At 44.4% G+C, this 13,118-nt stretch overlaps 1 protein-coding gene across 1 annotated transcript in view; it reads right to left on the minus strand.

Moving 5' to 3' along the window:
• Positions 1–268: 268 nt before the first annotated feature.
• LOC144101151 (ATP-binding cassette sub-family C member 10-like) overlaps positions 269–13,118 on the minus strand; it is a 33,740-nt gene continuing 20,890 nt past the window's right edge. Inside the window, exons 14-20 of the mRNA XM_077634190.1 lie at positions 12,325–12,452; positions 11,566–11,735; positions 10,040–10,200; positions 8,160–8,413; positions 6,327–6,591; positions 4,592–4,704; positions 269–3,712 (exon numbers count right to left, since the gene is read on the minus strand). Coding sequence (XP_077490316.1) covers positions 3,505–3,712; positions 4,592–4,704; positions 6,327–6,591; positions 8,160–8,413; positions 10,040–10,200; positions 11,566–11,735; positions 12,325–12,452 — 1,299 coding nt within the window. The 3' untranslated portion in view covers positions 269–3,504. The remainder of the gene's footprint in view (positions 3,713–4,591; positions 4,705–6,326; positions 6,592–8,159; positions 8,414–10,039; positions 10,201–11,565; positions 11,736–12,324; positions 12,453–13,118) is intronic.

Consider the following 13,118-nt stretch of genomic DNA (forward strand, 5'->3'; position numbering starts at 1 on the left):
CATTTCATGCATTCATGCAGACAGCTTACCTTCTCTTTTGGGGCGGTAGGTTGACATTTGTAATGTCGCATTGGTAGTTTTGATAATTCAGATGGCTTTGCAACACATTCTCTTTTGGACTTCCATTCTGCAGCATTAATTAGTATACGCCCACCAAGATACAGAAGTTTTGTGTACTATGGCACCGGTTTGAACACCATGCCCATGAATAAGACTCCGGCTGGGTGTCAGGGACAGAATTGCTAAGTTACTGACTCTGCACAGTGGGTGACCACAGTGTAAATAACCTTTATTTATCGAGCAGTCACTCGGGAATCTTTGCACTTGGGATGCAGAAAAAATTTGTACACAAAAAAATTTCTCCCACAGGTAGCAGACGTGAAAAATAATGCAAATTTCTTGATGAAACCGATACAGATGAAATGTGCCACATAACAAATTTTGAAAGCTTTCATGAACACTTACACTTCGCTGTCTGAAAAAAAAAAAAAAATGCCCATGTGCAAATTTCTACTTGAACATTTCTAAAGTTCGAGGAGCATCGGGTGTCGCAGACCAGGTAAGCAAGTTTTGTACAACAGACTGTTGGTTGCATGCTTCACGAGCTTACATTAGTAGCATGCATTCATCTAAGCTTTCTGCAAGAGCTGGCCATAACAACCAATGAAATTGCCAGTAAAAGTGGTCATTTTTTTAATCACCTATGTCTTCCTCCCTGGGTAGCTTTGAGCAGAGATACCAGTTCCCAAGTTCTATTGTAGCTGTCATAGTTCAGCTGACTCGCAAAACTGCACGGTTATCAGCATACAAGAACTTGAAAGCACTATTCTCAAGATTTGCAAGAGCTCGCTGCTTCGCGCTTGCAGACATAATACAGCAACTGTGTAGCCAGTTTGAAAGTACGAAGGTTTAGTCACTACTGATCTTTTCAGTACTTTAATGCTAAAGCATGCATAGCAATTAGAATAGGTGCTCTCTGTGAAAACTTGTTTGAAAAGTGCAGCTGACATGACACGACCTAAGTAATCATAGGCAAGACCATTTGCATGATGGTATGCTGCTGCCACTCCCACATGTGAGCAATCTTGAGACTTTGGTCCCTCATTATCCGGCACTAGCTGCTGCCTCTGCAATGCTTCCCTTTCTCGAGGAGTGCTATGCAGGTGGCTGAACGACAGGCTAGGCGCAGTGCACCTGCAACAATGTCGGGAATTAAACTGGGGTACTGTCAATACCAAACTAAGCATAAAATACATGCTGCTCACACATGCACACAGTTTTGGTGTTTACAGGTTATGTATGCCACAAACCAGACCAGTAAAGCATTTGATTGCCTTAAAGAGAGTAAGAACAAAGCAAAGTTTGCCTGTACGGATTGTTCACCACACTCTAAAGACAAAGCTGTTTTGACAAATAAAAGTTTCATAAGCTTGAGGCCAGAAAATAAAATGCTGGCATAGCCACCATGGGCTGTTTTCGTAAGCAAACTACGATGTCAAAATCTTTTAACTGTGGATCTCGGAAGCCACAGTGCACTACCACCTGCTTCCTGTCAGCCATCACGGAGTCTGAAAAGCTCTCAATTTCATTAACATTGCAAGTTGAGTGGCAGAAAAAAAGCATCCCATTTTTAACTAAAAATAAGGTCATACTACTTGTTGCTGAACAAACATCAGCAGAGTCACAAAAACCAAAAAAAATTAATTTTGCTAAGAACGAAAAGCAGAGCTTTCCTTGGACCTTTTAGAGGTCTAGTTTGAAGTAACCATTACAACCATGCATGCAAACTACACAAATCCCAGCCTATCTGCTGCCATGCAGCAGGCAATAGTTAACAAAACCATAAATGCTAAAATTTAACTGCATCCAGACTTGGCAGTACAAAGAGAAGTTTTTAGAGCAAGAACTCTGCACACTAAACTGAGTAATACACATAGCCTTACAGGAGCATTAATGACTGAAGCAGAGCAAGTACTGAGCGTCAACACTGCCCTAATTGTCTTGCTTTAGGAACTATTACAGTCATGCTCTGTGAGTGCTAAGAAAACTAAAAAAGCTCAGTCAATCTGAAGATTCCCCACACACACACACACACACAAAAAAAGAAAAAACTTTGGAGATTCAAAACTTATTTCTAGTGGCATCACTTTTTCGAGGTGGGTGAAACAACAACTAGTCCTTCCAAAAAAGGGCTTCTGCTCTTTACAGTGGTCAAGAATTTCGAAAATTTTGCAGAGCTTGTTGAATTCGTGCCTTTCCTTCCCTACACCGGAGTCTGTGTTTTTGGTCACTGGACATTAAATGAAACAAAGGCAAGTGCGCGCAAACTACTCTGATGCACCATTTCTCTCGGTCGGCAACATAATCTCCAGACTTGCATGACTCGAGCATTGTGGTTTTTTCCACAAACATTCAGAAGCCATGATTCCATGAGCGATGTGAAATACAAGTGGAATTGGGAGAAAAGAGAATCATGGAAAAATGCAACACCAAAAACCACTGTTTCCAGTGTATAGTTGCACATATCACAAGGCAAGCCACAACCACAGCTTTGATGTTAAAACTCTGAGCAGTAATGGTTAGCTTCACTTTCAGCTGGGCCATGCTAAGTACCAAAGATAAACCCGTAAAGCATGCAGAAGCCATTACTATGTCATGACAGCATCCATCGGCGTAACTTGCCAACACTGGTGATGACACAACCAAGCGAACAACAAATGTGGATAACCACATGGAAGGCGAAAGAGGAAAACCAAGTGGCAAGCTTTCCAATCAGTACTACGTTCTCAGTTTTTCCTCACAGTCTTTTGCAATTACTCATTCTACATTTAGCTGAGCTATAGTTTATTTTTCTCCCAACGTCGTTGCGAGTCTGCCAGGTAACGGCTGCTTTCTAACCATCGGAGTTCACGTCCAAGTATAAAGACACACTCCATAAGCAAGAATTAGTACGAGGTGCAACTCTACTCTGGCATAAAGTGACGGTATCGCAAACACAAATGGCTCGCAGCTATATTGTATACCGGCGACATACGGTGGCAAGAATGACAACTGCCTGCTGGCAACTGCAGTGTCTTGTATCACTCTGACATTTAATACAAAGCGCTGAATTAGTTTTCGAAACGTGTGAATGCCTAGAAAAAACATGCCTAGTGCTAAGCCTTGCCGCCAGTCGCAGAGCGGGAAATGTGTATATTATATACAAGGTGGCAATACTGCATAATGTACCTCCACCAGCGGGCCTCATATTATGCATCATCTGCTCATTCTAGCAGAGTTTCTCTTCTTACGTTGTCACTTCGCGCCACTGGCACACATTTCAGTAAATCTCTAAATTCCCGTGAGAGAGTATTTCGATTACAGGGACAGTTTGCCACATCACAGTCATGTTCTCACCGCGTGCAGCCTGGCTTGCTATGCAAGCACAGCTGCAGCAAGAAGCCCACGGGAACAAATTCGTTGTTTAAATAGACCCTGCACTAGATCAGTACGACGCAAACGTTGCTACGGATCAGAGAACTCTATCAAAGGAACATCGTCGTCGTCTTCTGGAGTCTCGACAAGAATCTCGCCTCCGTTCTTGCGTGAAGCTTCAACAAGAGTGCGGAAGTGGCCCTTCCCGGCGCGAAGGAGCTCTTCTGGGGTTCCGGACTCGACAACTTTGCCGTGAGCCATGACTAGCACTTGATCGCAGTCTAGAACAGTTTCAACCCTGCGGAAAAAACAGAAACGAACATGACAGAAGAAAGAAATGAAAATCAATAATTTCGCAAGGGAGCCGAGAATGACAAAAAAAAAAAACTTCCAATGTAAGGCGAATCTCAGTGACTGCTTTCGGCTGTGTCTCTAAAGTGGGACTGCCTATTAGAAACCATCTCTGAAATTCAAGCTGCACTGTGGCTTTTTCTTACCAAACAATACACCATCACTGGTGCAGCTGCTTCCTCTTTACACTTAAATACAAAGCACTTTGCACATGCAAAAGATAAGGCAGCTGATTTATAGTTAATTACAGTTAATTACCACTTAACTACAAAGCGCTTCATGCATACAAAAAAATGGGAGCAACCTTTTCAAGTGGACTCCCCATATCACAAATATGGGGAGCCTTATCCCTCAAAGGAAGCACCAAGTTTATTTACTTCTAACACTGCTCTTAAACACTGTTCTTGAGATTTTTGTACTGAAGTGGAATTCAGACAGATAATGACATAGCAATGTATGTCTACTACATAGGTACATGAGAAGCTTAACAATGCCAAGAGTGTAACCTGTAAAGTAGAGGCCAGGGGATCGTTCTCTAGCACCGTCACAAGTTCATTTTGAATCCAGGAAATACCGACAAGCACTCGTAATGCAGTGCTCTTGTTAATTCAAACTTTCCTAATTCGAACCGCCGATTTAATCAAACCAACTCTTTCGTACTGTTAGCATCAAGTGCATTAAAAATGGCTCCCGTTTATTCAACCTCCTACTAATTTGAAAAAAATTTTCCATCCTCTCAGAGTTTGAATTATCGAATGTCAGCCATTCCAATAGAGCCAAATGAGATAAACTGAAAAACAAGAAAAAAGTGATGTTTTATCCTTGCCTGTGAGCTATAACCAGGATTGTGGTTCCTTGGAATGTCCTCCGAATCGTCTCTTGTATGGCACGATCAGTCTCTGCATCTACTCCCGCAGTTGCCTCATCAAGGCAGAGAACCTACAAAAAACAAGAGGCTTATTACATGATCAACAATCTTTCCTCAAGGTAAGCAGACTTGACTCCAGCAGGCAATGTGGCATCACCACCAGCAAAGATTGCACAAAAGAAGGACCATATGTAGGAACTTCTGGCAACGCGTCCAGTCTTGATTTTCTATCCCGTACATATTCACGGTGGGCTCATCCAGTTGTATGTCTCACGGGCATCATCATTTTTTCCTTGTAGCAACTCGGGGAATCTTTCCATGTCTTCTAAAGTGAACAGACCAATCTAACTCATTTGAGCGTGCGCTTCTGATGGTGGTTTCAAGTTTAGAGACCAAATGGAGTGCACCAGTTTAGAGGCAAAATCTGGTTCAGTTCCAGGTGAGACTAATGGCGCATAGCACATTTTTCATTCTTTCTTATTACCCGTCGACTAATGACAAACTGCTGTAGAGTGCAAGGTCCTTCAAGATGCCGTGAACTCTCCGAGAACTCAGAGCTGCAATGTGCCTGATTCTGCCCGCAAGAACTCCATTCACAAAACGCTGGTGCATTTCATCATGCGTAGGTACCAAATGTCTCCTGTAGCAAGCAGCACTGTACTGACTAGCTTCCCGTCGACAAATTAGCCTATTCCCCCCAATCTGCAGTGACCTACCATCAACCAAGAGCGTGCTTTCTCCTGCAGCTCTTATCTGCAGGTAAGTCAACCAAAAGTTCAGGTTGCCCCCTGACTGGAGGCTCCGCTGCAGTCACTCTCTATTCTTTAACAGAAAAAAATCTTAATATGGCATCTCCTCCGAGATGAGCACCCAAATCTTGGTGCTAGCCTTCTGGAGGCACATTAGAAACTCGCAATGACCTAAAGATGACAGGTGGCAGATTTAGGGGGCAGTCGGAGGAGTTAATTTGCCTGGTCCTGCTCTACCATTGTACCGGGGACCTACTGTGATCACAGTTGTAGGCTGACCTCATCTCGTCTTACTCACCCTCAAGCCTTGGGACACTTCTGAGAAAAAAAAAAATTTGCCCACAGTAAACCTACAAAATGATGGGTGCAACTGCTGTAAAAATGCATTCCTACCGATCGCACGTGCAGTTGCAGGTGACATTTGAATGCACCTTTCTTGTGTTCCTCTTCTTATGGAAGCTCCTACAGAAGACCACGTATTCTAACTCAGGCCTTTTTCTTGTCTGCCTGCTATACTTCTTCCTGTTCTATATATTAGTGGCTGCCGTGGGGGTTTTGGTTTGGTTTTATAGTGTTTAACAAACCAAAGCAACCTTAGCTATGAGGGACGGCGTAGCAGAGGACTCCGGGCGAATTCAACCACCTGGGGTTCTTTAAAGTGCACTGACATCGCACAGAACACGGGCTTCTAGCATTTCACCTACACTGAAATGTGACCACTGGAAGCCGTTGCAGTGGCTCGGTGGTTATGCTCCTTGGCTGCTAACCCAAAAGACTCAGGCTCGATCCTGGCCGCGGCAGACGCATTTCGATGGAGGTGAGATGCTAGAAGCCCATGTACTATGCGATGTCAGTGCGCATTAGAGAACCCCAGGCGGTTGACAAGAACCGCACAAGAACAGCAAGACAAGAACCAGGTGCAGTGAGACAGCGCCACTACCCACCCGTGCCTTGTAGAGAAGCGCCCTGGCCAGGGCAAGCAGCTGACGCTGCCCCGCACTCAGCAGAGAACCACGCGGCCCCAGGCTCGCCTCAAGGGCCGAGCCCGCATTATTCCCTCTGCCGAGCGACCGGACAGTGCGCCCCAGCTGGCACCGGTCCAACGCTTGCCAGATCTGGGCATCCGAGTGCAATTCCCGCGGGTCCACATTGTCGCGGACCGAGCCAGAGAACACAAACGGGTCCTGCGGGATGGCTGCCAGCCGAGACCTGCAGTGATCGCAAAAGACGCAGAGAAGGGAGTTGGAGAGATGCACACATGAGCGTGGTGCTAGCAGCAGCTTTATCTGAGCCAATGGCCCTCAACCACGGATTTACTGGGGATCAGCTAAGCACTAGTGATTGCGACCGAGGAGCCACAAGGAACGAGAGTAGAAGTCACCAGATGACAAAAGTCTTACGATCATGGATCATGAAAAGGTAACACACTGTTTTTCACCATATCCTTGAACCACCAACCAGCCCAGGCACATGCTTCAGTTTTGCAAGTAGTATATGCAAAACGGCAATTTAACAAATTAATTTTGCTAGTTTGTTTATGTGTAGTGTTCTTCAATTGCAGCACTGCATGCGCTTTTGAAGAACTGCCTATCACGCAGACAAGTTCATGAGGCAAAACTGAATTCACACTATGTACCCAATTTGCTGGTGTGAACAGGCTCATGAGCCCCATGTCCATGGTTATTATTGAATATCAAAGAAATGCTGGAGGCTCCACTACAAAGCAAGTGCTTCACAAACACCAAAAGACATGCGAAGTGCCAATCAAGAAGGGATGTTGCTTTTAAATCTGCAAAATGGCCAAAAAAATTGATTTTTTCATAGCTGTTGTATTGTTGTTGTGATTGTTGTAATGTGTAATGGTCGTTGAAATGTGAGAAATGGTCAAAATATAGATATTGACTAGACGCTCACCTTGTGAAACAGGTTTCTTCATGACTATTTAATCTTTTTTTTGACCCCGTTTGTTTCGCGTTCCTTGGGCCATACTGCAGGTCAAGACATTTTTTGTTTTTCAAATTAGTGAATTTTAAATGTCTTGTATGAAATTTTCCTATCACTAGATCTAGATATGTGAACGGACACTGAATCACAAAAATTCAAAAGAAAAATTTGTACTTTGCAAAAAAAAAAATTCCAAGAATGTTTTGACCTGTAGTATGCCAAGTAGGAAAGCAATGAATATTGAACCAGTCTTCTGCCACATTTTCTTAACACTGCAGCCTTTTTACAAGATTCAGAGGAAAAATATGTAGTAGAAACAAATTTTCTGGAGATATATAACAGGAAAATTTTGTGAGAGTAGTCATAATATTATTTCTAATTTTCCGACAAAATTTCTTGTAAATATATCTACAAATAAAATTTTTGGTGAAAGCCACGTCTCCACTGTTCCAAGCCACTCTACACTACTGCACCAGGATGCATGGTACACCTCACCACTTTCTCATTCCTGAGAAGAAGGCTGAGGCTTTTTATATGATCACTTCGTAGACTTAGGATCCTTGCCCAGCCAAGGATAGCCGCTGAGGCTACCTTACCTTCTCTGCTGCTTTTACCATTAGCTATTTCCAGATTTCTTCTCTGTTTTTTTACCAGGCAGTTCAAAATTTTTAGGCTAGCTACACCATCGACGATTTTTCATATTCCTAAACATTCTACAGAAAGCCATTTATATACCTTGAGCTTGGCGCATGATGGCCTTAGCTGCCTATGCGCCATAAAACACAACACAACACAACTACTGCACCAGGGTGAAATTCAAATGAGTACCACACCTCACTTCCTTGGGATGCATGCGGAGCACATCAACGCCATCGATGAAGATGTGCCCACTCTCGACGGGGGTGAGCCGGAACAGGGCCTGGAGGAGGGTGGACTTGCCGGCACCCGTGCGGCCAACAATGCCCACCTTGGAGCCCTTGGCCGCCTCAAAGCTGACATCCTTCAGTGCCGCGGGCAGCCCAGGGCGGTAGCGAAGCGTCACCCCGCTGAACTTGATGGAGCCACAAAACGGCCAGCCAAACGGAGGCTGCGAAACGAGCAGGAAAAGAAAATGCACGGCACTGCGAAACAATGTGTGGCATCATGCTAGTCTTGACAGTCGACACCAATGTCCGGTTGTTCTGAGCCCGTGCTTTTTTTCCCACTTTTGTTTGCACTGCTTGTTTATGCTGTTGTACAATGTGCACATGGGCTGCCTTAATGGTCAGTACTAATACCTGAGCTATTAATATCTGCACTGTTTCTTTACACCTCTTGTTTATGCTGTTGGGAGATGCATATATATATAACAAGATAAAGACTCTGCAAATAATCCCAAGGGCACTCAAGCATCACAAAAGGTGCTATGATACCAGCCTCCATTCAGAAAAAAAATCCGCTTTATTCTAGTACCCTTAAGGTATAGTCTGCGAGACATCTTCCCCCTCATCTAGATGAAGTGCCTGAATAGGGTTGGCTCAGTTGCTTGACATCAAACTGTGAGACAGGCCGAAGAACCGTTCAGTGCTAAATTTGATGCCAACTAAAAATGATTCCATCTCTCAAGACTACCTAGAGGGAAAAGAGGCATAGCAGTTCCTCCGCCACTGCAGGAAGGCTGGGAAGTGTGACTTTTATATTTGGCTTGACTAATAATAGCCTAAACCTTAATATCAGTTGTAAAAGCATTAGACAAAACTCTGTAATGAAAAAGCACGAATTTTAGGCAGCGCATTTAAAACGCTGACGTGCTATATTCTGCACAATGGGAGAGAAATTGCGGGCCAAACATGTGGAAGAGTGCAAAAATTATTAAATTAACGAAGAATATAAGCAAAAAATGTGATAAAACACAGTCCTGGAAATTGGATACAGACATTTCAAGTGCTGATCTGAGAGCGTTCAAAGCTTTTCTGAGAGGCTAATGTCTTGGAGATGCTAATTGCTAGACGGTTTGCTAATTTCTGTGTGCACCTATTAATGCTATTATCAAACATTTACTCGCAATAAATTTATTTCAGTACTGGGAATGAGCTTTATTCTGTGCACAGTGGGGAGCGTCATGATGCAACTAATGTTTTACACGCCAAGACCATGTTTTCGGCCAGAGAATGGCCGAGCCAAGTATGTACAAAGCCTATACTTTCCGGCATTTCCCTGGAAAATGAAGTGCTCTTTAAAAAACTAGCATAGACAGTGGCGTTTCCTTTAACTGTATCAGCAGTTAACAGCACAGTTGAACGGTTCTGCGGTGTCTGTCTGCAGAGTAACGCAATGGAGTGCGAGAAGGAATGAGAGGAGAAAATGGCACTGGGCTGATTGACACAACCTAGGACTTGCGCCGTTCATCACGGCGTGGATTTGATTACTGCTCTTTGCGCACAGCATCGCAAACTAATACGTGCACGGTTTGTACAAGGCGCAGGCCAAGTGGTTGCGCTTATGGTCCGACCACAATCGACATAATGCAATCGTCTACAGCCAATAAAGTAAAATAAAACCGGCCGACAGTGGCACTTATGTCAGTTCTGCTCTTGCTGTACGACATAGAAGCCCAGAAATTGCATGCTGTTGCAAAATGTTGCGCTACACACCATGGTAGCCGTCAGTGAGCTTTTTTTCTGAGGATAATTTTGAGACTTTCTATAAGCTGGCAAAGCCAGCCACAACTTACCAGGATGCCGCCGTCCAGATGCTCTTCCTCGAGTCCCTTAATGTACTGGTCAGCTCGCTCCACACTGACCATTTCTTTCTCTGTGTCCGTGAACGACGTCACCAGGCTGCTGAGCAGCGATGTCACCGAAAGTGCGTAAGACAATGCCAGGCCCACAAAACCTGCAGTTGAGCAGATATCGGAGAACAGCTCCACTGACATAAATGAACAAAGATTACACCGACTGTACAGCACTCAACAAATGTACCGAATGCAGTCCATGGTGACACGAACCAGCACAGCGCTTGCAAACGCCTCAAGCACTCACAGCCTACCAAATTGCTCCTGCTTGCAAATTTTCCGAGAGATGCAACTGCAAAACGTTAACTGCAAATGCAGTAAAAATGCATTCTCACTGGTGCGCTTGTGCCTGGTAATGGATTACCACACCTTTCCTCAGCTCTTATGGGGAATAGAGAATAAGGAGATAGGGATCTTCCATACAAGCTCGTGTATTCTGTTGAGGGTATATACCGTCTTGGCAGACAACAAAATGAGCTAGAGAAATGAAAATGATCGGGGTAACGTTAACAAAGCAGAGTTCATCAGGGAACAAGCACGAGTTGATATCCTAATTCACGAGTTTTCAATCCTTTTAGTTTTCGAAAGATGCTGAGGAAGCTCGCATGTCTTCGCTTCCATCCCTTCCTGCCTTATATTCATGCAAAAAGGAGCATGCACACATATGGCTCCTCAAGAAATGCACCAGTTCAATTAATAACGAATGGGTCTATACAGCAACAGTCTGCAATGAACAATTGCAGTTTGGGTTCATTTTATGGGGGTTTAACGTCGCAAAGCGACTCACGCTATGAGGGATGTTCTAGTGGAGAGCTCCTGATAATTTCAACCTCCTAGGCCCCTGGGATTCATCGCAGAGTACACAGGCCTCTAGCATTTTTCCCCCATTGAAATGCGAATGCTGGGGTCAGGATCGAACCTGCGCTTTTCAGATCAGCAGCCGAGCACCATAACCACTCAGCCACCATGGCGGCTTAAGAACTGCAGTGTGATCAGTCCGAAAATAAAGTGGACAATGGAAAGGTGGTGGCTAGGATACGCATGTATTTATGAGCTCAGGGAACCCCCAAAAGCATTCCACAGAACCCCAGGGTTCTGCCGAACCCAGTTTGAGAACCCGTGTTTTAGCTGAGATTAAGAAGAACAAATGGATATGGGCAGGGCATGTAATAAGAAGAATGGATCACAGATATGGTCACTTAGGGTATTGGAGTGCAATCCAAGAACAGGTAAGCATAATGGGGGACATCGAGAGTCAGGTGTGCATATGAGATTAGGAAGCTTGCAGGGATAAGGTGGCTGCAGCTGGCACAGGGCTAGGACTGCTTGGATACCAATGGGAGAGGCAGTAATTGTTAACCCTAAAATAAACAGGAAATTAAGTGTGCAGTGTTATACAGGTGATCATCAAAAAAAAGTGCAACAACTTTAATTATTCAATCACACTGGTATTTCTCAACTCTTACCAGCACTGACCCCCCGGACTTGATGCTGCACAACGGCCAGGAAGGCGACGCCCGAGGTAAGCAGCACACCCATGAGCTGCAGCCGCAGGTTGAGCCACTGGGCGGCCGCCTGCGAGGCAAACACTGCCTGTTGGTTGACGGCCAGCTTGTGCAGGTTCTCCTGGCAGAACCTGCGATGACAAACGCAAGGCACCTGCACTCAACATGCAGTGTTACACCCAAGTGAACCAGGCCACACAGGAAAAATATACAAGCTTTTTGCTTTCTGCTGTCTGAAGTAGTGGGCTTGTGCTTATGTGACGCAGACAGGGGACAGGGCACAAACAAAAGGACAGGTGCGCTATTGTCCTTTCATTCATGCCTCTGTCATCGTCACATGACTACGAGCCTATTTCAGTCATGAACCAGCTAGTCCACCAAAAAGCGCTTGACCCTGCAGCACAGTAGTATCACTGAAAACCAAGAACTACCTGCATAAGCTTGTTTTTAAATATTTTCGGTGATATGTTCTATCAGCATGCAAAATTTTTCTAGTTTTTTGACGTCAGCTGGTGAGAGTGCAAGCTTGTTAACGCAGTTCTAACAAGAAACCTCGACAAATTAGGTTTGAGTTACAGCGCTCGTAAACTTTATAAAAAACGGACACATCGGCGCTGGCTAAACGCTGGCTCACACTGGATGTGCACCAGCCCGCAGTCTTAGTCCCAGACTAACGACCAAACTGCATGCCCAGAACAACTTCCTCAGCGCACACCTTACCTTGAAACTGCCTTGAAGCTGTGAATGACCGAAAGGCCAGTGACGGTCTCCGTGAAGTGGGAGTAGACCGGCGAGAGCGTGATGCTCCCCAGACGTCTGAGTTCCCGTGATGTCCACCGATAGTATTGCTGTAAAGTAGGAAGAAAAGAATAATGACGAAAACTTGAAAGCCGCCTTAACTACAGGCCCAGTATGGCAACTTTAGTGGCAATGTGTGCGTGCATGCTTGCATGTGTGTGTGTCACGTGTGCACAGGTTGCCTAACAGCTAAGCTTCTAATTAAAGCCACAGTGACCAACAAAAAATCCACAAATAAACCAACTAATCACATCTGCTCTGCCCACTGCCTTATTACAAGGTAAATACAAACACTACAACACAAATGAACATTTCTCATAACCAGCCATATTAACGCCGACATACTAATGACCGCATTCAGAACAGCTTGGCCCAATTTGCCAGTCCTAGGCAGAGCAATGTATTAAGTTCATATGTAAAAATCGGTTGTAACGGCGCTGTTCAACAGGAAAAGACATGATTATCATTGAGGAAGTCGAATTTAAAATGGAACATTTTTTCTTCCCCACCACTCAACGTATATTCGTGATACCAATGACAAAGAGAACTGCGGAAGCAACTGTTCTGACGTCACTGCGATTTGCCTTTAAAAGGCTGATTGATTTATTGATCAATCAATAAATAAATCAACCAATCAATGAAAACAAAAACAATCAATCAATCAACATTAGTATCCAATCATAAACAATTGATCAATCAAAATCAATTGATAGAGG

This window comes from Amblyomma americanum, chromosome 8 (assembly GCF_052857255.1).
Source record: "Amblyomma americanum isolate KBUSLIRL-KWMA chromosome 8, ASM5285725v1, whole genome shotgun sequence".
Lineage (NCBI taxonomy): Eukaryota > Metazoa > Arthropoda > Arachnida > Ixodida > Ixodidae > Amblyomma > Amblyomma americanum.